Raw genomic sequence first — 24807 nt, forward strand, 5'->3', positions numbered from 1 at the left:
ACAAATATAACGTAAAGCAACCGCTGGCTTGCTCTGAGGTTGTGAAAACTAAAATAAGGTTTGGTTTCTCACACCTAAACAGAAGAGGATGAGAACAGAAACAAGAAGCTCTGTTAACCCACTTAAGGATTCTGGGTAGTCCTTGGTCGAGTTCCTGCACGACTACATTGCAGACGCATACCAGATCTTACAACGCCTGGGTATTTAAAAAAGGTACACTATGCAGAAAATCCCTCCTCCATTTCCTGGTTGCTAAAATTCTAATAGTTCGCCTAATTTCAGTTTATGTAACCAAACAAGCAACGTATAGTGTGGAGATTTATTCTATCATCTAAACCGCTCTGAAATATATTAGAAATAACCAAAAATATTGTACTTTCAGCTTTTTGAAGCTGGTGTACAAAACGGAAAGATGTGTAACAACACAAACCAAGTCTGCCACAGGCAGTGTTAGTGTAACCTTTGACCTCTGCCAAAAAGGTCTGGGCATTAATGGCACAGGTGGTATGCTTGTATAACTGCAAGGGTTGCTGGTTTAAACACTGGTCTGGTGGCTAATAGCTCAAATCAGTTTTGAACTAACTATCAAAGTATGCTAGAATTTACCATGGATAGTCAAAAGTAATTTTCTGTAGTTTTCAGAAGGTGAATAATTCAATTCATTGTGACATTCTTACATTTAAGCAATAAGGCACAAAGGGGTGTGGCATATGGCCAATATACAACGGCTAAGGGCTGTTCTTAAGCACGACGCAACACGGAGTGCCTGGACACAGCCCTTAGTCGTGGTATATTGGCCATATACTACAAAACCCCGAGATGCCTTATTGCTACAATAAATTGGCTACCAATCTATTTAGAGCAGTAAAAAATAAATGCTTTGTCATACCCGCGGTCAGACAATCAGCATTCAGGGCACGAACCATCCAATTTATAATGTAAAATATGACCCAATTCCAATTGAAATCAAATAAAAAAATAAAACGGTTATAAGTTAATGACCTTTGAAGGTCGTATACCTCAGCCATTAAGACACAACAAAAAGATCCCCCTCGTACACTAGTGCCACATCTTACATGTTCCTTATACAGCTTGTAAATCCTACACGTTTATATACCCCCATTAGGGGCATTAGCCCCATTAGGAGCATTAGCCCCATTAGGGGAATTAGCCCCATTAGGAGCATTAGCCCCATTAGGGGCATTAGCCCCATTAGGAGCATTAGCCCCATTAGGGGCATTAGCCCCATTAGGAGCATTAGCCCCATTAGGGGCATTAGCCCCATTAGGGGCATTAGCCCCATTAGGAGCATTAGCCCCATTAGGGGCATTAGCCCCATTAGGAGCATTAGCCCCATTAGGAGCATTAGCCCCATTAGGGCATTAGCCCCTCCCCCCACCCCTAGTGTTGTACCACTGGTGTTGGTTTTGAACTGATGTAGCTAGCTGGGTATGTTATGTGGGAAAATGTAGGACTGGCATTAGGACGTGAGCTAGCTATCGTTATCTAGCTTCTGTGTCGAGCTGTTGTTGTCAGCTGTTTTCATCTGGCTCTAACTAGCTAGTGGCTCTAACAAACCTTCCATAAAAAATATATATAGCTTGCTCTCTTCCTTTAATTATATAGCTTTCAGCTGACTGGTGCTAGCTAGCTACAGAGGCTGGCTGCTGGACTTTGGACAAGAAACGTTAGCTAGATAACATTAGCTAGCTAATCAAAAAATATTTTTGTATTTATTATCCTCAGCTTGAATACCGCTATACAGCTAGCTAGCTACAGTAGCCTAGATTTGTTCTCAGCCACTTCTTACAACTGGCAGGATGTGGCAGCTGTGTTGTTGCCGAACAACTGAGTTGACCCAGCTAGAGCTCTGAGATTCAGCTGAAAAGATGTCAGAAATGCTACAAAAAGGTAGCACATTGTTGAAACGGAAATGTGCATGTGAGAGCGATAAAATTCTAAAAACGGTTGCACCTACAAACTTAGTCACTTTTTATTTTCTTATTTGTTTTCACTTTAGTTCATTTCGTAAATATTTTCTAAACTCAATTTCTTGAACTGCATTGCTGGTTAAGGGCTTGTAAGTAAACATTTCACGGTAAGGTCTACACATATTCTGCGCATGTGACAAATACAATTTGATTCGATATGAATCCAAAATGTTTTAAATCCAAAAGGTCACTGAAATGGACGCTATAGTTTAGTTTTAATCCGACATGTAGAATTTGAGCTAGGTAAACGCAGAAAACTCAATTGCTAACAACCCTGTTAAAAATCGGGTATGTCGTTCTCTGTAACAGCCGGACGGCACATGACGATAGGCAAGGAGTGTGTTGTGTACCTCCAATCAAGTTGATTTGTGAATTTTCATCGACATTAGAGTGTTATATTGGCTCATATATGATGGTAGGTAGATTTCAATGTAACATTGAGCTTCAACTAATGCATACCATAATAGAATAGTATAATAGAATACTACTATGTGATGTTCTATTTCATCCTGTGGTCTTACCCTTGCGGTGAGAGCTTGTCCAGCCACCCCATCTTGAGTTTGGTCTTAGGGGCCCCGTAGAAGCAGGCGTAAGGGGAGATATTATCGTCGTGGTCTGTGGGTAATACAGGTAACGTATTCTTCACTAGACCACCCAGCGTGTCAAAGGGCTCCGAGTAGAGGTCACACACCACCATTGTCATGGGAACGACCTGGGAGAGGGCGGGGCCGGGCAGGGAGCCGGAGAGGAGGGGCTCCGGGGTCGCTGTAGCAGCGTTAGGCCAAGCATGATTGGATAGTTCCCAACTGGTGGTGCACTCTTCCACTATAGAGTAGTCATCTTCATAGAGGTTGTGGACCATTGAAGTAGGTGGAGGGACCTGTGTCTTGTTCCTGGACTCCTTGATCTTACCATGCTTCTTTCTGTGGGATAGGGTGATGTTGAGTTGAATTTAATACATCAATCAAACAATACATATATATCAGTCATCAGTCTGGACATTTTGAGCCTGTAATTGAACCCACAAATGCTGATGCTCCAGATACTCAACTCGTCTAGTCTAAAGAAGGCCAGATGTATTGCTTCTTTAATCAAAAAACAGTTTTCAGCTGCACTAACATCATTTTAAAATGATAAACTTGGATTAGCTAACACAACGTGCCATTGGAACATAGGAGTGATGGTTGCTGATAATGGGCCTCTGTACGCTTATGTAGATTTTCCATTAAAAAAATCAGCGGGATTGATATGACAACAGCCAGTGAAAGTGCAGGGCGCCAAATTCAAAACAACAGAAATCTCATAATTAAAATTTCTCAAACATACATGTATTTTATACCATTTTAAAGGAAATCTTGTTGTTAATCCCACCACTGTGTCCGATTTCAAATAGGCTTTACAGCGAAAGCACCACAAACGATTAACGATTATCACCACCAACTCACAGAAAAACACAGTCATTTTTCCAGCCAAAGCACAAATAGAGATAAAATGTATCACTAAACTTTGATGATCTTCATCAGATGACACTCATAGGACTTCATGTTACACAATACATGTATGTTTTGTTTGATAAAGTTCATATTTATATTTAAAAAATCTCAGTATACATTGGCGCGTTGCGTTCACTAGTTCCTAAAACATCCGGTGATATTGCAGAGAGCCACATCATTTTACAGAAATACTCATTATAAATGTCGATGAAAATACAATTGTTAGACATGGAAATATAGATATACCTCTCCTTAATGCAACCACTGTGTCAGATTTAAAAAAAACTTTACGGAAAAAGTAAACCATGCAATAAACTTTACGGAAAAAGTAAACCAATTTTTTTTTATCCGCCACGTTGGAGTCCACAGAAATCAGAAATAACATTAGAAATATTCCCTTACCTTTGATGATCTTCATCAGAATGCACTCCCAGGAATCCTAGTTCCACAATAAATGTTTGATTTGTTTCGATAATGTCCATTATTTATGCCCAAGTAGATAGTTTTGTTAGGGCGTTTATTACACAAATCCAAAAGCTCGTGCAGGTCCAGCCGAACGTCGGACGAAAACTTCAAAAAGTTATATTACAGGTTGTAGAAACATTAAGTATAGAATCAATCTTTAGGATGTTTTTATCATAAATCTTCAATAACGTTCCAACCGGAGAATTCCATTGTCTGTAGAAAAGCCATGGAACGCAGGTCGCTATCATGTGAAATGCTCCTGACCAGGACCTGTCTCTCTGCCAGACCACTGACCCAAAGAGCTTTCGTCCCCACATCACAGTAGAAGCCTCATTCAAGTTTCTAAAGACGGTTGACATCTAGTGGAAGCCTTAGGAAGTGCAACATAACCAATAACCCACTGTATATTCAATAGGGGCTGGGTTGAAAATCGACCAACCTCAGATTTCCCACTTCCTGTTTGGATCTCTTCTCAGGTTTTTTCCTGCCATATGAGTTATGTTATACTCACAGACATCATTCAAACAGTTTTAGAAACTTCAGAGTGTTTTATATGCAATACTAATAATAATATGCATATATTAGGAACTGGGACTGAGGAGAAGGCCCTTTACTCTGGGCACCTCTGGGCACCTTACATCCAAGCTACTCAATACTGCCCCTGCAGCCATAAGAAGTTTTAAACTCAGCAAAAAAAGAAACGTCCCATTTTCAGGACCTTGTCTTTCGAAGATAACTCGTAAAAAATCCAAATAACTTCACAGATATTCATTGTAAAGGGTTTAAACACTGTTTCCCAAGCTTGTTCAATGACCATAAACAATGAATGAAAATGTGGAACGATCCTTAAGACACTAACAGCTTCCAGACGGTAGGCAATTAAGGTCAGAGTTATGAAAACTTAGGACACTAAAGAGGCCTTTCTATTGACTCTGAATAACACCAAAAGAAAGATGCCCAAGGTCCCTGCTCATAAACGTGCCATAGGCATGCTGCAAGGAGACATGAGGACTGCAGATATGGCAAGGGCAATAAATTGCTGTGAGACGTCTAAGACAGTGTTACAGGGAGACAGGATGGACAGCTGATCATCCTCGCATTTTCAGACCACGTGTAACAACACCTGTACAGGATCGGTACATCCGAACATCACACCTGTGGGACAGGTACAGGATGGCAACAACAACTGCCCGAGTTACACCAGGAATGCACAATCCCTCCATCAGTGCTGACTGTCCCCAATAGGCTGAGAGAGGCTGGACTGAGGGCTTGTAGGCCTGTTGTAAGGCAGGTCCTCGCCAGAAATCACTGGCAACAACACCGCCTATGGGCACAAACCCACCATCGCTGGACCAGACAGGACTGGCAAAAAGTGCTTTTCACTGATGAGTCACCGTTTTGTACACCAGGGGTGATGGTCGGATTCGCGTTTGTCGTCAAAGGAATGAGCTTTGCGCCGAGGTCTTTCCTCTGGAGTGGGATCGATTTGGAGGTGGAGGGTCCGTCATGGTCTGGGGCGGTGTGTCACAGCATCATCGGACTGAGCTTGTTGTCATTGCAGGCAATCTCAATGCTGTGCGTTACAGGGAAGACATCCTCCTCCCCCATGTGGTACCCTTCCTGCAGGCTCATCCTGACATGACTCTCCAGCATGACAATGCCATCAGCCATACTGCTCATTCTGTGCGTGATTTCCTGCATGACAGGAATGTCAGTGTTCTGCCATGGCCAGCGAAGAGCCCGGATCTCAGTCCCATTGAGCACGTCTGGGACCTGTTGGATCGGAGGGTGAGGGCCATTCCCCCCAGAAATGTCAGAGAACTTGCAGGTACCTTGGTGGAAGAGTGGGGTAACATCTCACAGCAAGAACTGATGCAAATCTGGTGCAGTCCATGAGGAGGAGATGCACTGCAGTACTTAATGCAGCTGGTGGCCACACCAGATACTGACTGTTACTTTTGATTTGGACCCCCACTTTGTTCAGGGACACATTATTCCATATCTGTTAGTCACATGTCTGTGGAACTTGTTCAGTGTATGTCTCAGTTGTTGAATCTTATGTTCATACAAATATTTACACATATTAAGTTCGCAGAAAATAAACAGAGTTGACAGTGAGAGGACGTTTATTTTTTGGCTGAGTTTATATATATATATATATATATATATATGTATATACACTGCTCAAAAAAATTAAGGGAACACTAAAATAACACATCCTAGATCTGAATGAATGAAATATTCTTATTAAATACTTTTTTCTTCACATAGTTGAATGTGCTGACAACAAAATCATACAAAAATTATGAATGGAAATCAAATTTATCAACCCATGGAGGTCTGGATTTGGAGTCACACTCAATATTAAAGTGGAAAACAACACTACAGGCTGATCCAACTTTGATGTAATGTCCTTAAAACAAGTCAAAATGAGGCTCAGTAGTGTGTGTGGCCTCCACGTGCCTGTATGGTCTCCCTACAACGCCTGGGCATGCTCCTGATGAGGTTGGCATCCGCCAACTCCTGGACAGTCTGTGGTGCAACGTGGCGTTGGTGGATGGAGCGAGACATGATGTCCCAGATGTGCTCAATTGGATTCAGGTCGGGGGAACGGGCGGGCCAGTCCATAGCATCAATGCCTTCCTCTTGCAGGAACTGCTGACATACTCCAGCCACATGAGGTCTAGCATTGTCTTGCATTAGGAGGGACCCAAGGCCAACCACACCAGCATATGGTCTCACAAGGGGTCTGAGGATCTCATCTCGGTACCTAATGGCAGTCAGGCTACCTCTGGCGAGCACATGGAGGGCTGTGCGGCCCCCAAAATAAATGCCACCCCACACCATGACTGACCCACCGCCAAACCGGTCATGCTGGAGGATGTTGCAGGCAGCAGAACGTTCTCCACGGCGTCTCCAGAATTTGTCACGTCTGTCACATGTGCTCAGTGTGAACCTGCTTTCATCTGTGAAGAGCACAGGGCGCCAGTGGTGAATTTGCCAATCTTGGTGTTCTCTGGCAAATGCCAAATGTCCTGCACGGTGTTGGGCTGTAAGCACAACCCCCACCTGTGGACGTCGGGCCCTCATACCACCCTCATGGAGTCTGTTTCTGACCGTTTGAGCAGACACATGCACATTTGTGGCCTGCTGGAGGTCATTTTGCAGGGCTCTGGCAGTGCTCCTCCTGCTCCTCCTTGCACAAAGGCGGAGGTAGCGGTCCTGCTGCTGGGTTGTTGCCCTCCTACGGCCTCCTCCACGTCTCCTGATGTACTGGCCTGTCTCCTGGTAGCGCCTCCATGCTCTGGACACTACGCTGACAGACACAGCAAACCTTCTTGCCACAGCTAGCATTGATGTGCCATCCTGGATGAGCTGCACTACCTGAGCCACTTGTGTGGGTTGTAGATTCCGTCTCATGCTACCACTAGAGTGAAAGCACCGCCAGCATTCAAAAGTGACCAAAACATCAGCCAGGAAGCATAGGAACTGAGAAGTGGTCTGTGGTTGCCACCTGCAGAACCACTCCTTTATTGGGGGTGTCTTGCTAATTGCCTATAATTTCCACCTGTTGTCTATTCCATTTGCACAACAGCATGTGAAATGTATTGTCAATCAGTGTTGCTTCCTAAGTGGACAGTTTGATTTCACAGAAGTGTGATTGACTTGGAGTTACATTGTGTTGTTTAAGTGTTCCCTTTATTTTTTTGAGCAGTGTATATATATGTATATATATATATCAAATCAATCAATATTTATCAATCAACAATCAATTTGTGTAAACCTTTTTACAAATACTACTTGTGTTACATTTGTGTAATACTTTCGCATTTGTAAAAATGTAATTACAATTTTGTTTTTTGTAATACTGTAGAGACAACTGAAGCAGGGTTTAGCAACCATACCAATTTCAGGAGTTAAACGCCTTCCTCTTTTGAAATACTGTTTGATTATTTGTGGCATAAGCAAAGGTAGTCTTTACTGTTATTGGGGCAACTATTGTGTATCGGAGTGGCACTCATCTCACCTCGGCTTCTTCTGCTTGACATTCTCTTTGATTTCTTTCTTGAACAGTTCTTTAGTACCCTGGTCCTGAGACAGAATAACACAGATTAGTCATAAAGTCACACAAGGGCACTTTCAAAACAGGCATTGTTAGACTGATAGCATAGTGACTAGGTTAGCTTAGCGGCTAGGCTAGCAGGTGACATTTCTATTAACCTCAGAGGCCAAAGTGAAACTGATTGAGCCTCAAGTTTACTCTCAATTTGCTCAAGTTTAATCTCAATTTGCTCAAGTTTACTCTCAATTTGCAGTGAAAGAAGAGACAGGGGGAAGTAGATGTGTGTGGGCAGACATATAGAAAATAGAACTGGATAGTGAGTTTCTCTCTTAGCTTCTTAGCTACTTCCACATAATCTCAAAACAGTGAACATGTCAAGAGTCTGAGAATATGTACTCTGTGAAAGGGGTAACAATAAACACATATCAAAGGAAGGAAGGATATGACAGGTGGGGTGGGGTCGCAGGTGGGGTGGGGTCGCAGGTGGGGTGGGGTCGCAGGTGGGGTGGGGTCGCAGGTGGGGTGGGGCCGCAGGTGGGGTGGGGTCGCTTAGGTGGGGTGGGGCCGCAGGTGGGGTGGGGTCGCAGGTGGGGTGGGGTCGCAGGTGGGGTGGGGCCGCAGGTGGGGTGGGGCCGCAGGTGGGGTGGGGTCGCAGGTGGGGTGGGGCCGCAGGTGGGGTGGGGTCGCAGGTGGGGTGGGGTCGCAGGTGGGGTGGAGCCGCAGGTGGGGTGGGGCCGCAGGTGGGGCCTACCAGGCTCTGATCAGCCTCCCCGTGACCAAATCTCTCTGGAGATCTTGTTATCATTGCCTGGCTGTAAATAATGTTCTTATATTGAATGTAATCTATACAACTGTAGGTCTAAGTGCTTAATAGTAGTGCACCTATTTGGTTTCATATACAACTTCAGTATTTCACCTTACCAGTATGTTCTCTGGGTTGTTGTATAGGAATGTTTCTCCATAAGGAACAATGGGAGACAACGTTCTTTGCAGTGGGGCTAGAGTAGAGAGAAGGACACACATAAAACATCATTAGTTCTCACAGACAAATGCTCATGGTATAGGTCTACATACTGTTGTTGCACCACATAACCATAACACTTGAATGCATCCTCCCCTCAGAGTTCTGTGTAACATGTTGAAGCATATTCCTACCTTCTCCCTCTCTCTTCTCCATCCCTGTCGTCTCCCCTCCTTCTCCCTCCCTGTCGTCTCCCCTCCTTCTCCCTCCCTGTCGTCTCCCCTACTCCTCCCTCCCTGTCGTCTCCCCTCCTTCTCCCTCCCTGTCGTCTCCCCTCCTTCTCCTTCCCTGTCGTCTCCCCTACTCCTCCCTCTCTTCTCCATCCCTGTCGTCTCCCCTACTCCTCCCTCTCTTCTCCATCCCTGTCGTCTCCCCTCCTTCTCCCTCCCTGTCGTCTCCCCTCCTTCTCCCTCTCTTCTCCATCCCTGTCGTCTCCCCTCCTTCTCCCTCCCTTCTCCCTCCCTGTCGTCTCCCCTCCTTCTCCCTCCCTGTCGTCTCCCCTACTCCTCCCTCTCTTCTCCATCCCTGTCGTCTCCCCTCCTTCTCCCTCCCTTCTCCCTCCCTGTCGTCTCCCCTCCTTCTCCCTCCCTGTCGTCTCCCCTACTCCTCCCTCTCTTCTCCATCCCTGTCGTCTCCCCTCCTTCTCCCTCCCTGTCGTCTCCCCTCCTCCTCCCCCTCTTCTCCCTCCCCGTCATCTCCCCTCCTTCTCCCTCCCTTCTCCCTCCCCGTCGTCTCCCCTCCTCCTCCCTCTCTTCTCCCTCCCTGTCGTCTCCCCTCCTCCTCCCTCTCTTCTCCCTCCCTGTCGTCTCCCCTCCTCCTCCCTCTCTTCTCCCTCCCTGTCGTCTCCCCTCCTCCTCCCTCTCTTCTCCCTCCCCCGTCGCCTCCCCTCCTCCTCCCTCTCTTCTCCATCCCTGTCGTCTCCCCTCCTTCTCCCTCCCTGTCGTCTCCCCTCCTCCTCCCTCTCTTCTCCCTCCCCGTCGTCTCCCCTCCTCCTCCCTCTCTTCTCCCTCCCTGTCGTCTCCCCTCCTCCTCCCTCTCTTCTCCCTCCCCGTCGTCTCCCCTCCTTCTCCCTCCCTGTCGTCTCCCCTCCTCCTCCCTCTCTTCTCCCTCCCCGTCGTCTCCCCTCCTCCTCCCTCTCTTCTCCCTCCCTGTCGTCTCCCCTCCTCCTCCCTCTCTTCTCCCTCCCTGTCGTCTCCCCTCCTTCTCCCTCCCTGTCGTCTCCCCTCCTCCTCCCCCCTGTCGTCTCCCCTCCTCCTCTCTCTCTCTTCTACAAAAGTGCAAAAAACTTGTTCTTCCTTTCTCAGACAGACACTAGCCAAACCAAGGACGTTCATTGGCCCTGTGTGAGGCCCAATGGGGACCTCAGCCGAGGAGGGAGGAGAGGGGGAGGAAGTATGAGACCACCCAGACACCATCAGTCTAAAGACCTGGGGCGACCCAGTGTGGGCCACCGCCTGTCACAGTGACAAATAACATTGCCCATCTCCTGGGGACAGCAAGGACCGGCAGACATTCCCCGGCGGACGGACACACACATACCTACACAAACAGCCAGACACATACATAGATACGAGCTACTAGATAGGCCATCGAGACAAGGCACTGGGAGATAGTAGGACCTGGTGGCTGTGTTTCTAAGTTGAAGAGGAACACACAATCACACCCATATCTCTATGGACAGGTCTGGTGTCTGAGAGACAGTAGGGTCCTTTATCACGATCTATTGGGCTGAGAGAGAAAGAGAAAGGGGGGGGAGAGAGAGAAAGGGAGAGAAGGGGGAGAGAGAGAAATGGGAGAGAGAGAGAGAGAGAGAGAAAGGGAGAGATAGGGGGAGAGAGAAAGGGAGAGAAAGGGGAGAGAGAGAGAAACGGAGAGAAAGGGGGATAGAGAGAGAGAAATGGGAGAGAGAGAATGGGAGAGAAAGGGGAGAGAGAAAGAGGAGTGAGAGAGATAGAGAGAGTCAGAAAGGGAGAGAAAGGGGAGCGAGAGAAAAAAAAGGGGGGAGAGAGAGAGAGAAAATGGGGAGAAAGAAAGGGGGGAGAGAGAGAGAGACAGGGAGCAACCAAGTAAATCGAATAAAGGAGGAAAAGTAGAGGTAGGAACTAGGAAGAAAGATGGGGGGAAGTTGTATTTACTGTTGGAAGGAAAGAGACAGATCCACTTTCTATGTTGAAGAGGAACACACTATCACACCCTTATCTCTATGGACAGGTCTGGTGTCTGAGAGACAGTAGGGTCGTTTATCACTATCTATTGGAGGGGGGAGGCGAGAGAGAGAGAGAGAGAGGAGAGAGAGAGAAAGAGAGCGAGAGAGGGAGAGAGAGACCAAGTAAATTGAATAGAGGAGGAAAAGTAGAGGTAGGAAACTAGGAACTAGGAAGAAAGAGGGGGGGGTTGTATGTACTGTATATACTTTTGGAAGGAAAGAGTCAGATCCACATTCAACAGATATGGGAGCCACCGTAGACAGAGGGAGGCATCAACACAGACCTCACAACACCTTGCCTGTATCATTAAAGGTCAATTTGCCAACAAAGTAAAAAAAAAAACTTCTGGAGTTAGGAGAGTGAAGCGGGATATACACAGCAAGACAAAAGCACCCTCAAAACGTGACGTTGGTTCCCCCCGTGATGAATCTAAAACACTCTCCCTCTTTCTCTCTCCCTTTTCCCTCTCTCTCCCCCTCCCCTCTCTCTCTCCCCCTCCCCTCTCTCTCTCCCATTTCCCCTCTCTCTCTCCCCTCCCCTCTCTCTCTCTCCCCCCTCCCCCTTTTTTTCATCAGGGCAAACAATAGTAGTGCCTGCTGACTCGATAATATAAAATATTAAAGGAAGAGATAAAATAGGATTTGTTGCTAGGAGACCTTTCTGGTTGCCGTTGGCACCGCCGGGAACCTGGGCGCAGGGAAGGTGTTCAAGGTCGGTTGTGGATGTTAGCGGGGGCAAGCTCCTGAGGAGGGAAAAGAATGAGAATAACTTTATTAGAACACTGTCTGACACACAAGGGATCAGGATATATATATATATGCCTTTGAGTTAACACTAGAAAGGATACGTTCCCCAAATGTGACCCGAGATTCAGGAAACATTTGAAAGTTTTAAAAAAAGAGTTTTTTATCATAATGCGTTTTTTTTTGCTAGAAATGCCTTCTTGAACATGTGAACTTTCATGTGTCTTAATAACAAGTAATCTGTAAATACGAATTAAATTGTAAAATTACGAGCCTTGTTGGTTAAGTGACAGAAAAAGCTAGCAACCGTCCCACTAGCCATGATTGGCTGAGATAATGAGTGGGCTGGACAGAGAGAAGAGTTCGGATTGGTCTGCCATAGAAGCTGGTCAGTCTGTGTTGGTAATCCTGTCGAACGTGCCTGTAATGTATTGTGTGGTGGAGCTGCATAAGTGTGGCTCTCCACTTTCTAGAGGATCGAGTTTTGAAATCAGTGGAATTAGAGTATGATAGCTAAAAGAGATGGAGGAAACACCTGTCTCCGGATTTTACCTTCAAACTAAGGGCAAACGTGGCATCGCATTCCTGACAGGGAGACGCGTTCATGCACGATGATGTACAGTGAGAGAAAAAAGTATTTCATCCCCTGCTGATTTTGTACGTTTGCCCACTGACAAAGAAATGATCAGCTGGGACCATAGTCACCAAGAAAACAATTGGTAACACACTACGCTGTGAAGGACTGAAATCCTGCAGCGCCCGCAAGGTCCCCCTGCTCAAGAAAGCACATATACATGCCCATCTGAAGTTTGCCAATGTGCATCTGAATGATTCAGAGGACAACTGGGTGAAAGTGTTGTGGTCAGATGAGACCAAAATGGAGCTCTTTGGCATCAACTCAACTCGCCATGTTTGGAGGAGGAGGAATGCTGCCTATGACCCCAAGAACACCATCCCCACCGTCAAACATGGAGGTGGAAACATTATGCTTTGGGGGTGTTTTTCTGCTAAAGAGACAGGACAACTTCACCGCATCAAAGGGACGATGGACGGGGCCATGTACTGTCAAATCTTGGGTGAGAACCTCCTTCCCTCAGCCAGGGCATTGAAAATGAGTCGTGGATGGGTATTCCAGCATGACAATGACCCAAAACACACGGCCAAGGCAACAAAGGAGTGGCTCAAGAAGAAGCACATTAAAGTCCTGGAGTGGCCTAGCCAGTCTCCAGACCTTAATCCCATAGAAAATCTGTGGAGGGAGCTGAAGGTTCGAGTTGCCAAACGTCAGCCTCGAAACCTTAATGACTTGGAGAAGATCTGCAAAGAGGAGTGGGACAAAATCCCTGCTGAGATGTGTGCAAACCTGGTGGCCAACTACAAGAAACGTCTGACCTCTGTGATTGCCAACAAGGGTTTTGCCACCAAGTACTAAGTCGTTTAATTGCAGAGGGGTCAAATACTTATTTCCCTCATTAAAATGCAAATAATTTTATAACATTGTTGACATGCGTTTTTCTGGATTTGTTTGTTGTTATTCTGTCTCTCACTGTTCAAATAAACCATTAAAATGATAGACTGATAATTTCTTTGTCAGTGGGCAAATGTACAAAACCAGCAGGGGAACAAATACTTTTTTCCCTCACTGTATATAGGTAAGATAGCTAGCTAACGCTAGACTAACGTACATTTTCAGATATTACACATTTTCAAATTTTGACAGAAAGTGGTTTCATTTCAAGCTAACTTTAGCCTGCTGGCTCCCTAGCTGATATTATATGTTTCCCAGAGCTGTTTGCTGTTCTAGTTAGAGCCTAATGTTAGCTAGCTAACATTGAACATGGTTGGTTAGCTCCCAGCACTGTTCATTGTTGTTTGACTAGCTATTGTTAGCTGGCTGGCTCGTTAGCTAATGTTATGTACCGTGTGTGTACTTACACTTTGTTTACCTACAGTGGGGAGAACAAGTATTTGATACACTGCCGATTTTGCAGGTTTTCCTACATACAAAGCATGTAGAGGTCTGTCATTTGTATCATAGGTACACTTCAACTGTGAGAGACGGAATCTAAAACAAAACTCCATTGTATGATTTTTAAGTAATTCATTTTCATTATATATATATATATATATATATATATATATATATATATATATATCCATACCTTTTTTAAGAAAATACCTATATTATTCCCTGCAAACCCTACCACCCTTCCCCCAATTGGAGTAAACTCATAAACAATAACACTCAGGCTTCTACCTTCAGTTTATAAATCTTATACACATTTAACAGAATCTATTTCACAATAGTTATATTGTGTTTGTTTTTATTCCTTCCTCTATTTCTGATGTCCATCCAGTTTGATTTCTATTTGTAACTGTGCTATTTCACAACATTTCTGAACCTATGAACCTATGAATCCGGCGTTGTTTTGCGTGTCAATTCATAAACCATGTGCCATGGAATCGGTACATCAAAAATCTCTTCCCAACTAGTTAGCAATTTATATGGCACAGGGGTCAGTTTTTTGGTCCTTAAATGAAATTGGTATATGTTTTTATTTATCACACTTTTCTTTAACCATTTATAGTCTTGAATGCAGGACTGATAGACAAGTTCCTTACTTTTTTCCCTCTTCCACTTGCCTCTTCCATTTGTGTGGTAATGCTGCAATTAGTTGGTTGTAATTTTGGGTAGAGCAGACATTTCCATATGTCTGTGTTAGCTGCATATGTGACATAACTCCACCCATCCTATTTATGATATAATTTACCATTTTTTAAATCAATTAAATCAGTATATTTGAGTTTAACCACAATATTTGTTGTATTACTTGTTCTGTCTTTTCAGGTGGATTAAACTGAAATTACAACACATTTTCTAAGGCTTGTTTAAAACATAACGATATTTTGGAGATTATTTAGTTTTCAAACAACTGAAAGTGAGCAGTTGTAATTTGAATAAAGGGAAAAAGTCCATTCTTGAACATGGGGTGAGATACATATATATATATATATTAAAATACTGTTTCTTATTTTCCATAATTAGCTATTAATATTTGTAGTAATGTAGGCAATTTATGCAAAGGATTTCTACATCTCACTAGTATCGCCATTAGCAAAATTACATTTGAACCTTTATTTACATTATGGAAAGCAATTATTATATTAGAAAACAATTATTGTGAATCATCCTAGATTGTCCCTAACAACTTTCACTCCCTAGCAACAGTTGTGGGATACACAACTTTCACTCCCTCGCAACAGTTGTGGGATACACAACTTTCACTCCCTAGCAACAGTTGTGGGATACACAACTTTCACTCCCTAGCAACAGTTGTGGGATACACAACTTTCACTCCCTAGCAACAGTTGTGGGATACACAACTTTCACTCCCTCGCAACAGTTGTGGGATACACAACTTTCACTCCCTAGCAACAGTTGTGGGTTACACAACTTTCACTCCCTAGCAACAGTTGTGGGATACACAACTTTCACTCCCTAGCAACAGTTGTGGGATACACAACTTTCACTCCCTCGCAACAGTTGTGGGATACACAACTTTCACTCCCTAGCAACAGTTGTGGGATACACAACTTTCACTCCCTAGCAACAGTTGTGGGATACACAACTTTCACTCCCTCGCAACAGTTGTGGGATACACAACTTTCACTCCCTAGCAACAGTTGTGGGATACACAACTTTCACTCCCTAGCAACAGTTGTGGGATACACAACTTTCACTCCCTAGCAACAGTTGTGGGTTACACAACTTTCACTCCCTCGCACCAGTTGTGGGTTACACAACTTTCACAACAGTTGTGGGATACACAACCTTCACAACAGTTGTGGGATACACAACTTTCACTCCCTAGCAACAGTTGTGGGATACACAACTTTCACTCCCTAGCAACAGTTGTGGGATACACAACTTTCACTCCCTCGCAACAGTTGTGGGATACACAACTTTCACTCCCTAGCAACAGTTGTGGGTTACACAACTTTCACTCCCTAGCAACAGTTGTGGGATACACAACTTTCACTCCCTAGCAACAGTTGTGGGATACACAACTTTCACTCCCTCGCAACAGTTGTGGGATACACAACTTTCACTCCCTCGCAACAGTTGTGGGATACACAACTTTCACTCCCTAGCAACAGTTGTGGGATACACAACTTTCACTCCCTAGCAACAGTTGTGGGTTACACAACTTTCACTCCCTCGCACCAGTTGTGGGTTACACAACTTTCACAACAGTTGTGGGATACACAACCTTCACTCCCTCACAACAGTTGTGGGATACACAACTTTCAAAGCAGAATAACTTTCCCATTGTTCCTCAAATGCAGTGTATGATACACCAATTTGTAGCTCAGAGTCTCTAATTTTATATAATGTAAAAAACACAATTTTAAATTTTGCTACATAAGACCGAATCCAGTCTGTGAGTCACAAATGGCTATTGCTGATTGTCGCCAGTACTCACATGAGGAACGTGTGGAGCTGCCCTTATTCTAGTCAAGTAAGATTGAACCAATTAGGCACGGGGGGGGTGTGTGGTATAAGGCCAATATACCACGGCTAAGGGATGTTCTTAAGAATGACGCAACACGGAGTGCCTGGATACAGCCCTTAGCCTATTGCTATTATAAACTAGTTTCAAAAGTAATTAGAGAAGTAAAAATATTTTTTTCTGTCAGCCAATCAGCATTCAGGGCTCAAACCACCCAGTTTATATTCTCAAACAGAACCCATCCGCACAATGTTGAGAGTCGTTTGGCAAAATAACTGAATCTGCTCTCTTAGCAATCAAAAAGTGGTACACTCTGTTATCTTCTTTGTCAATGCACTGGTCATCAATCTATTCATTCTCCATTTCACAATCAAAAAGTGGTACATCTTCTCCACTGGTCATCAATCTATTCATTCTCCATTTCACAATATCTTCTTTGTCAATGCACTGGTCATCAATCTATTCATTCTCCATTTCACAATCAAAAAGTGGTACACTCCGTTATCTTCTTTGTCAATGCACTGGTCATCAATCTATTCATTCTCCATTTCACAATCAAAAAGTGGTACACTCCGTTATCTTCTTTGTCAATGCACTGGTCTATTCATTCTCCATTTCTATTCATTCTCCATTTCATCAATCTATTCATTCTCCATTTCACAATTGATAATATTGTCACCCATCAGACTAATGTCAATTTATTCTTGTTTTTAGGCCACATCGATTATTATATGTATGAAATTAGTTTCAATACAGGTCTTATTTTAGTATTTACAGTCTACATACTTCTGGATCAATCAATGAAATTAGTTTCAATACAGGTCTTATTTTAGTATTTACAGTCTACATACTTCTGGATCAATCAATGAAATTAGTTTCAATACAGGTCTTATTTTAGTATTTACAGTCTACATACTTCTGGATCAATCAATGAAATTAGTTTCAATACAGGTCTTATTTTAGTATTTACAGTCTACATACTTCTGGATCAATCAATGAAATTAGTTTCAATACAGGTCTTATTTTAGTATTTACAGTCTACATAGTTTCTGGATTTTCAATCAATGAAATTAGTTTCAATACAGGTCTTATTTTAGTATTTACAGTCTACATACTTCTGGATCAATCAATGAAATTAGTTTCAATACAGGTCTTATTTTAGTATTTACAGTCTACATACTTCTGGATCAATCAATGAAATTAGTTTCAATACAGGTCTTATTTTAGTATTTACAGTCTACATACTTCTGGATCAATCAATGAAATTAGTTTCAATACAGGTCTTATTTTAGTATTTACAGTCTACATACTTCTGGATCAATCAATGAAATTAGTTTCAATACAGGTCTTATTTTAGTATTTACAGTCTACATACTTCTGGATCAATCAATGAAATTAGTTTCAATACAGGTCTTATTTTAGTATTTACAGTCTACATACTTCTGGATCAATCAATGAAATTAGTTTCAATACAGGTCTTATTTTAGTATTTACAGTCTACATACTTCTGGATCAATCAATGAAATTAGTTTCAATACAGGTCTTAGTTTTAGTATTTACAGTCTACATACTTCTGGATCAATCAATGAAATTAGTTTCAATACAGGTCTTATTTTAGTATTTACAGTCTACATACTTCTGGATCAATCAATGAAATTAGTTTCAATACAGGTCTTATTTTAGTATTTACAGTCTACATACTTCTGGATCAATCAATGAAATTAGTTTCAATACAGGTCTTATTTTAGTATTTACAGTCTACATACTTCTGGATCAATCAATGAAATTAGTTTCAATACAGGTCTTATTTTAGTATTTACAGTCTACATACTTCTGGATCAATCAATGAAATTAGTTTCAATACAGGTCTTATTTTAGTATTTACAGTCTACATACTTCTGGATCAATCAATGAAATTAGTTTCAATACAGGTCTTATTTTAGTATTTACAGTCTACATACTTCTGGATCAATCAATGAAATTAGTTTCAATACAGGTCTTATTTTAGTATTTACAGTCTACATACTTCTGGATCAATCAATGAAATTAGTTTCAATACAGGTCTTATTTTAGTATTTACAGTCTACATACTTCTGGATCAATCAATGAAATTAGTTTCAATACAGGTCTTATTTTAGTATTTACAGTCTACATACTTCTGGATCAATCAATGAAATTAGTTTCAATACAGGTCTTATTTTAGTATTTACAGTCTACATACTTCTGGATCAATCAATGAAATTAGTTTCAATACAGGTCTTATTTTAGTATTTACAGTCTTATTTTAGTATTTACATACTTCTGGATCAATCAATGAAATTAGTTTCAATACAGGTCTTATTTTAGTATTTACAGTCTACATACTTCTGGATCAATCAATGAAATTAGTTTCAATACAGGTCTTATTTTAGTATTTACAGTCTACATACTTCTGGATCAATCAATGAAATTAGTTTCAATACAGGTCTTATTTTAGTATTTACAGTCTACATACTTCTGGATCAATCAATGAAATTAGTTTCAATACAGGTCTTATTTTAGTATTTACAGTCTACATACTTCTGGATCAATCAATGAAATTAGTTTCAATACAGGTCTTATTTTAGTATTTACAGTCTACATACTTCTGGATCAATCAATGAAATTAGTTTCAATACAGGTCTTATTTTAGTATTTACAGTCTACATACTTCTGGATCAATCAATGAAATTAGTTTCAATACAGGTCTTATTTTAGTATTTACAGTCTACATACTTCTGGATCAATCAATGAAATTAGTTTCAATACAGGTCTTATTTTAGTATTTACAGTCTACATACTTCTGGATCAATCAATGAAATTAGTTTCAATACAGGTCTTATTTTAGTATTTACAGTCTACATACTTCTGGATCAATCAATGAAATTAGTTTCAATACAGGTCTTATTTTAGTATTTACAGTCTACATACTTCTGGATCAATCAATGAAATTAGTTTCAATACAGGTCTTATTTTAGTATTTACAGTCTACATACTTCTGGATCAATCAATGAAATTAGTTTCAATACAGGTCTTATTTTAGTATTTACAGTCTACATACTTCTGGATCAATCAATGAAATTAGTTTCAATACAGGTCTTATTTTAGTATTTACAGTCTACATACTTCTGGATCAATCAATGAAATTAGTTTCAATACAGGTCTTATTTTAGTATTTACAGTCTACATACTTCTGGATCAATCAATGAAATTAGTTTCAATACAGGTCTTATTTTAGTATTTACAGTCTACATACTTCTGGATCAATCAATGAAATTAGTTTCAATACAGGTCTTATTTTAGTATTTACAGTCTACATACTTCTGGATCAATCAATGAAATTAGTTTTTCTTATTTTAGTATTTACAGTCTACATACTTCTGGTCTTATTTTAGTATTTACAGTCTACATACTTCTGGATCAATCAATGAAATTAGTTTCAATACAGGTCTTATTTTAGTATTTACAGTCTACATACTTCTGGATCAATCAATGAAATTAGTTTCAATACAGGTCTTATTTTAGTATTTACAGTCTACATACTTCTGGATCAATCAATGAAATTAGTTTCAATACAGGTCTTATTTTAGTATTTACAGTCTACATACTTCTGGATCAATCAATGAAATTAGTTTCAATACAGGTCTTATTTTAGTATTTACAGTCTACATACTTCTGGATCAATCAATGAAATTAGTTTCAATACAGGTCTTATTTTAGTATTTACAGTCTACATACTTCTGGATCAATCAATGAAATTAGTTTCAATACAGGTCTTATTTTAGTATTTTTACAGATCAATCAATGAAATTAGTTTCATACAGGTCTTATTTTAGTATTTGGATCAATCAATGAAATTAGTTTCAATACAGGTCTTATTTTAGTATTTACAGTCTACATACTTCTGGATCAATCAATGAAATTAGTTTCAATACAGGTCTTATTTTAGTATTTACAGTCTACATACTTCTGGATCAATCAATGAAATTAGTTTCAATACAGGTCTTATTTTAGTATTTACAGTCTACATACTTCTGGATCAATCAATGAAATTAGTTTCAATACAGGTCTTATTTTAGTATTTACAGTCTACATACTTCTGGATCAATCAATGAAATTAGTTTCAATACAGGTCTTATTTTAGTATTTACAGTCTACATACTTCTGGATCAATCAATGAAATTAGTTTCAATACAGGTCTTATTTTAGTATTTACAGTCTACATACTTCTGGATCAATCAATGAAATTAGTTTCAATACAGGTCTTATTTTAGTATTTACAGTCTACATACTTCTGGATCAATCAATGAAATTAGTTTCAATACAGGTCTTATTTTAGTATTTACAGTCTACATATTCTTCAATGGAGTTTCAATCAATGAAATTAGTTTCAATACAGGTCTTATTTTAGTATTTACAGTCTACATACTTCTGGATCAATCAATGAAATTAGTTTCAATACAGGTCTTATTTTAGTATTTAATCAACTTCTGATCAATCAATAGTTTCAATACAGGTCTTATTTTAGTATTTACAGTCTACATACTTCTGGATCAATCAATGAAATTAGTTTCAATACAGGTCTTATTTTAGTATTTACAGTCTACATACTTCTGGATCAATCAATGAAATTAGTTTCAATACAGGTCTTATTTTAGTATTTACAGTCTACATACTTCTGGATCAATCAATGAAATTAGTTTCAATACAGGTCTTATTTTAGTATTTACAGTCTACATACTTCTGGATCAATCAATGAAATTAGTTTCAATACAGGTCTTATTTTAGTATTTACAGTCTACATACTTCTGGATCAATCAATGAAATTAGTTTCAATACAGGTCTTATTTTAGTATTTACAGTCTACATACTTCTGGATCAATCAATGAAATTAGTTTCAATACAGGTCTTATTTTAGTATTTACAGTCTACATACTTCTGGATCAATCAATGAAATTAGTTTCAATACAGGTCTTATTTTAGTATTTACAGTCTACATACTTCTGGATCAATCAATGAAATTAGTTTCAATACAGGTCTTATTTTAGTATTTACAGTCTACATACTTCTTCAATCAATGAAATTAGTTTCAATACAGGTCTTATTTTAGTATTTACAGTCTACATACTTCTGGATCAATCAATGAAATTAGTTTCAATACAGGTCTTAGTCTACATTTTAGTATTTACAGTCTACATACTTCTGGATCAATCAATGAAATTAGTTTCAATACAGGTCTTATTTTAGTATTTACAGTCTACATACTTCTGGATCAATCAATGAAATTAGTTTCAATACAGGTCTTATTTTAGTATTTACAGTCTACATACTTCTGGATCAATCAATGAAATACAGGTCTTATTTTAGTATTTACAGCTTAGTTTCAATACAGGTCTTATTTTAGTATTTACAGTCTACATACTTCTGGATCAATCAATGAAATTAGTTTCAATACAGGTCTTATTTTAGTATTTACAGTCTACATACTTCTGGATCAATCAATGAAATTAGTTTCAATACAGGTCTTATTTTAGTATTTACAGTCTACATACTACATACTTCTGGATCAATCAATGAAATTAGTTTCAATACAGGTCTTATTTTAGTATTTACAGTCTACATACTTCTGGATCAATCAATGAAATTAGTTTCAATACAGGTCTTATTTTAGTATTTACAGTCTACATACTTCTGGATCAATCAATGAAATTAGTTTCAATACAGGTCTTATTTTAGTATTTACAGTCTACATACTTCTGGATCAATCAATGAAATTAGTTTCAATACAGGTCTTATTTTAGTATTTACAGTCTCAATCAGTTTACTTCTTATTTTGGTCTACATATCAATCAATGAAATTAGTTTCAATACAGGTCTTATTTTAGTATTTACAGTCTACATACTTCTGGATCAATCAATAAATGTTCTGACTGATTACAATTAATATATATATATATTTATTTAATATTTGGTGTCCTGAGGTTATATGACCTATTTTAACATAATGAAATATTAACAAGATTGAAATATCAAATGGCCAGAATGACTGTCGTAGCCATTTCAGTAACTATGGAATTCCGGCGCTCTGAGTTTTAACCAATAATGTTGCGCTGTTTGTCTTCTAAACCGTTACAGAAAGACGGTTGTATGATGCATGTCACTACTTCACAGGAGAGGCATTTGAACTTAAGCGTTGTTTCATCAAGATGTTTTTTTTTTCTTCTTTTGGTATTGCACAAATGCCTTCTTGAACATGTGAACTTTCATGTGCCTTAATAACAAACTTGTATGAATAAAAATTGTGAAATCACAAATGTGTTAAAACAGAGAAAATAGTAAATCTTGCCTAGCCATCATGATTGGTTGAGATAATGAGGGGGACATTCTATCACTCAAGTCTTCTACCGCGGATATTTGAAACATCAACATGTATTAACTTATATTGTCGTCATGGACAACATGCAAAGTGTAGCTACAGCTTTCAATACCAGTGTTGTCAACACAGCTGCAGGTGTCGACCAAGAGCTCTGTCTTCTGTGGGTAAAGCAGGCTGGACTGGTTGAAGCCCTACTGGGAACGATTATTAAGTGTTTCAGTCTACAGTTAGAAAATGCCAAGATAGCTACATGTACATACTGTAACGACCCTGGGTTCATAAGCGCGGAAATCGACTCTGCCGCACGAGCATGCTTTTGCGGCAGTCGATAGCGTGTCGGGACTCGAAGTTCGAGGGTTCGAGACCTGCTACCTGCTGTTTCATTACATTACGTTATTGTCTCAACTGTATCAAAGTTGTTTTCATTTCTAGCTATATAGCTACCGATATAGCTTGCTTCGTCATTTACAGATGACTTGTTGTGATCAGAAGCAACGTTAAGACAGCTAGCTGAGCTAGCCAATTGCATTCTACTGTTAAATGTTCATTGTTGATGAGCTAAGGCATCCGTTATATAATTTTAATGTTAGCCAGTTTCTCATGTTTAACTAGCTACCTGGAGAAGCCACTGTGGTGCGAATGCTAATCAATTAGTAAGTTAATCAAACCCCATGTTATGTTATAGGGACACATGCCAAGTTGGCTCGCTAGCTAGCCTTACTAAAATCATAGCTAAATAGCTTGCTAGCTATTAGGTTATAGATTGAGGTCGTTTTTTTGCATGTTCAAATGAATTAAATTAATACCATTTACATCTAGCCAGTTGGTAATTATGTTATTACATTTTGGCTAAATCTAGCTAGTTATCTTGTGTCTGTATTGCCATTGTTGGTAATTATGTTATTACATTTTGGCTAAATCTAGCTAGTTATCTTGTGTCTGTATTGCCATTGTTGGTAATTATGTTATTACATTTTGGCTAAATCTAGCTAGTTATCTTGTGTCTGTATTGCCATTGTTGGGCTGTAAGCAAGTTAGGTGTGTACAGGACATTTTGGCTAAATCTAGCTAGTTATCTTGTGTCTGCATTGCCATTGTTGGGCTGTAAGCAGGTTAGGTGTGTACAGGACATTTTGGTACAGCTGTAGTCAACAGGCAATAACGAGCTACAGGACATTAATTAATTCATGTTTTAACGTCTCTTTCTGGAATTTGTCTTTCAGCATAAACCTGCTCTCTGCCTCCTGTACAACGAGATGTTCAAGGGTGAACAAGCAACACTTCAGGAATGTTGTACTTTGAGCTTATTGCTTTGACTTGAGGGTCAATTCATGTTATTTCTAGTATGCAAGGTTTTCAATTTCCTGTCTATTTTTAGTCTGCTTTCTTCCTCTACAGCTTCAACAGTCTGGAGCCTGGTGTTGTTGTAGCCAAGGAGCTCTCTCTAATATGGAACCGGGCTTCTGATGCCGTCCTTCCTCACAGAGATGTGAAAGCATCCCTCGGACTGGACACAACCTGGCAAACATTATATATTTTGTAGAAGCTCAGGACTTTTGCGATGAAAAGGACATAGACATGACATGTTCTTCTCCAAAGGGCAGGACAGAAATATGCTCTCAGGCTAAGCCTTTGTTTTTTCCCCCCTATACCTTCAGCACTTGTTTTTCCCCCCTTACCTTCAGCACTTGTTTCCCCCTTACCTTCAGCACTTGTTTCCCCCTTACCTTCAGCACTTGTTTCCCCCTTACCTTCAGCACTTGTTTTCCCCCTTACCTTCAGCACTTGTTTTCCCCCTTACCTTCACTTGTTTTCCCCCTTACCTTCAGCACTTGTTTCCCCCCCTTACCTTCAGCACTTGTTTCAGCACTTGTTCCCCCTTTAGCACTTGTTTCAGCACTTGTTCCCCCCTTTACCTT

At 40.4% G+C, this 24807-nt stretch overlaps 1 protein-coding gene across 2 annotated transcripts in view; it reads right to left on the reverse strand.

Annotated features, from left to right (window-relative positions):
- arap2 (ArfGAP with RhoGAP domain, ankyrin repeat and PH domain 2) overlaps positions 1-24807 on the reverse strand; it is a 262145-nt gene that overhangs the window by 225271 nt on the left and 12067 nt on the right. For both annotated transcript variants that reach the window (XM_065021967.1, XM_065021968.1), the window contains exons 3-6: positions 11897-11982; positions 8934-9010; positions 7977-8041; positions 2513-2914 (exon numbers count right to left, since the gene is read on the reverse strand). In XM_065021967.1, the coding sequence (XP_064878039.1) occupies positions 2513-2914; positions 7977-8041; positions 8934-9010; positions 11897-11982 (630 nt within the window). The remainder of the gene's footprint in view (positions 1-2512; positions 2915-7976; positions 8042-8933; positions 9011-11896; positions 11983-24807) is intronic.

This window comes from Oncorhynchus nerka, linkage group LG8 (assembly GCF_034236695.1).
Source record: "Oncorhynchus nerka isolate Pitt River linkage group LG8, Oner_Uvic_2.0, whole genome shotgun sequence".
NCBI classification, from domain to species: domain Eukaryota; kingdom Metazoa; phylum Chordata; class Actinopteri; order Salmoniformes; family Salmonidae; genus Oncorhynchus; species Oncorhynchus nerka.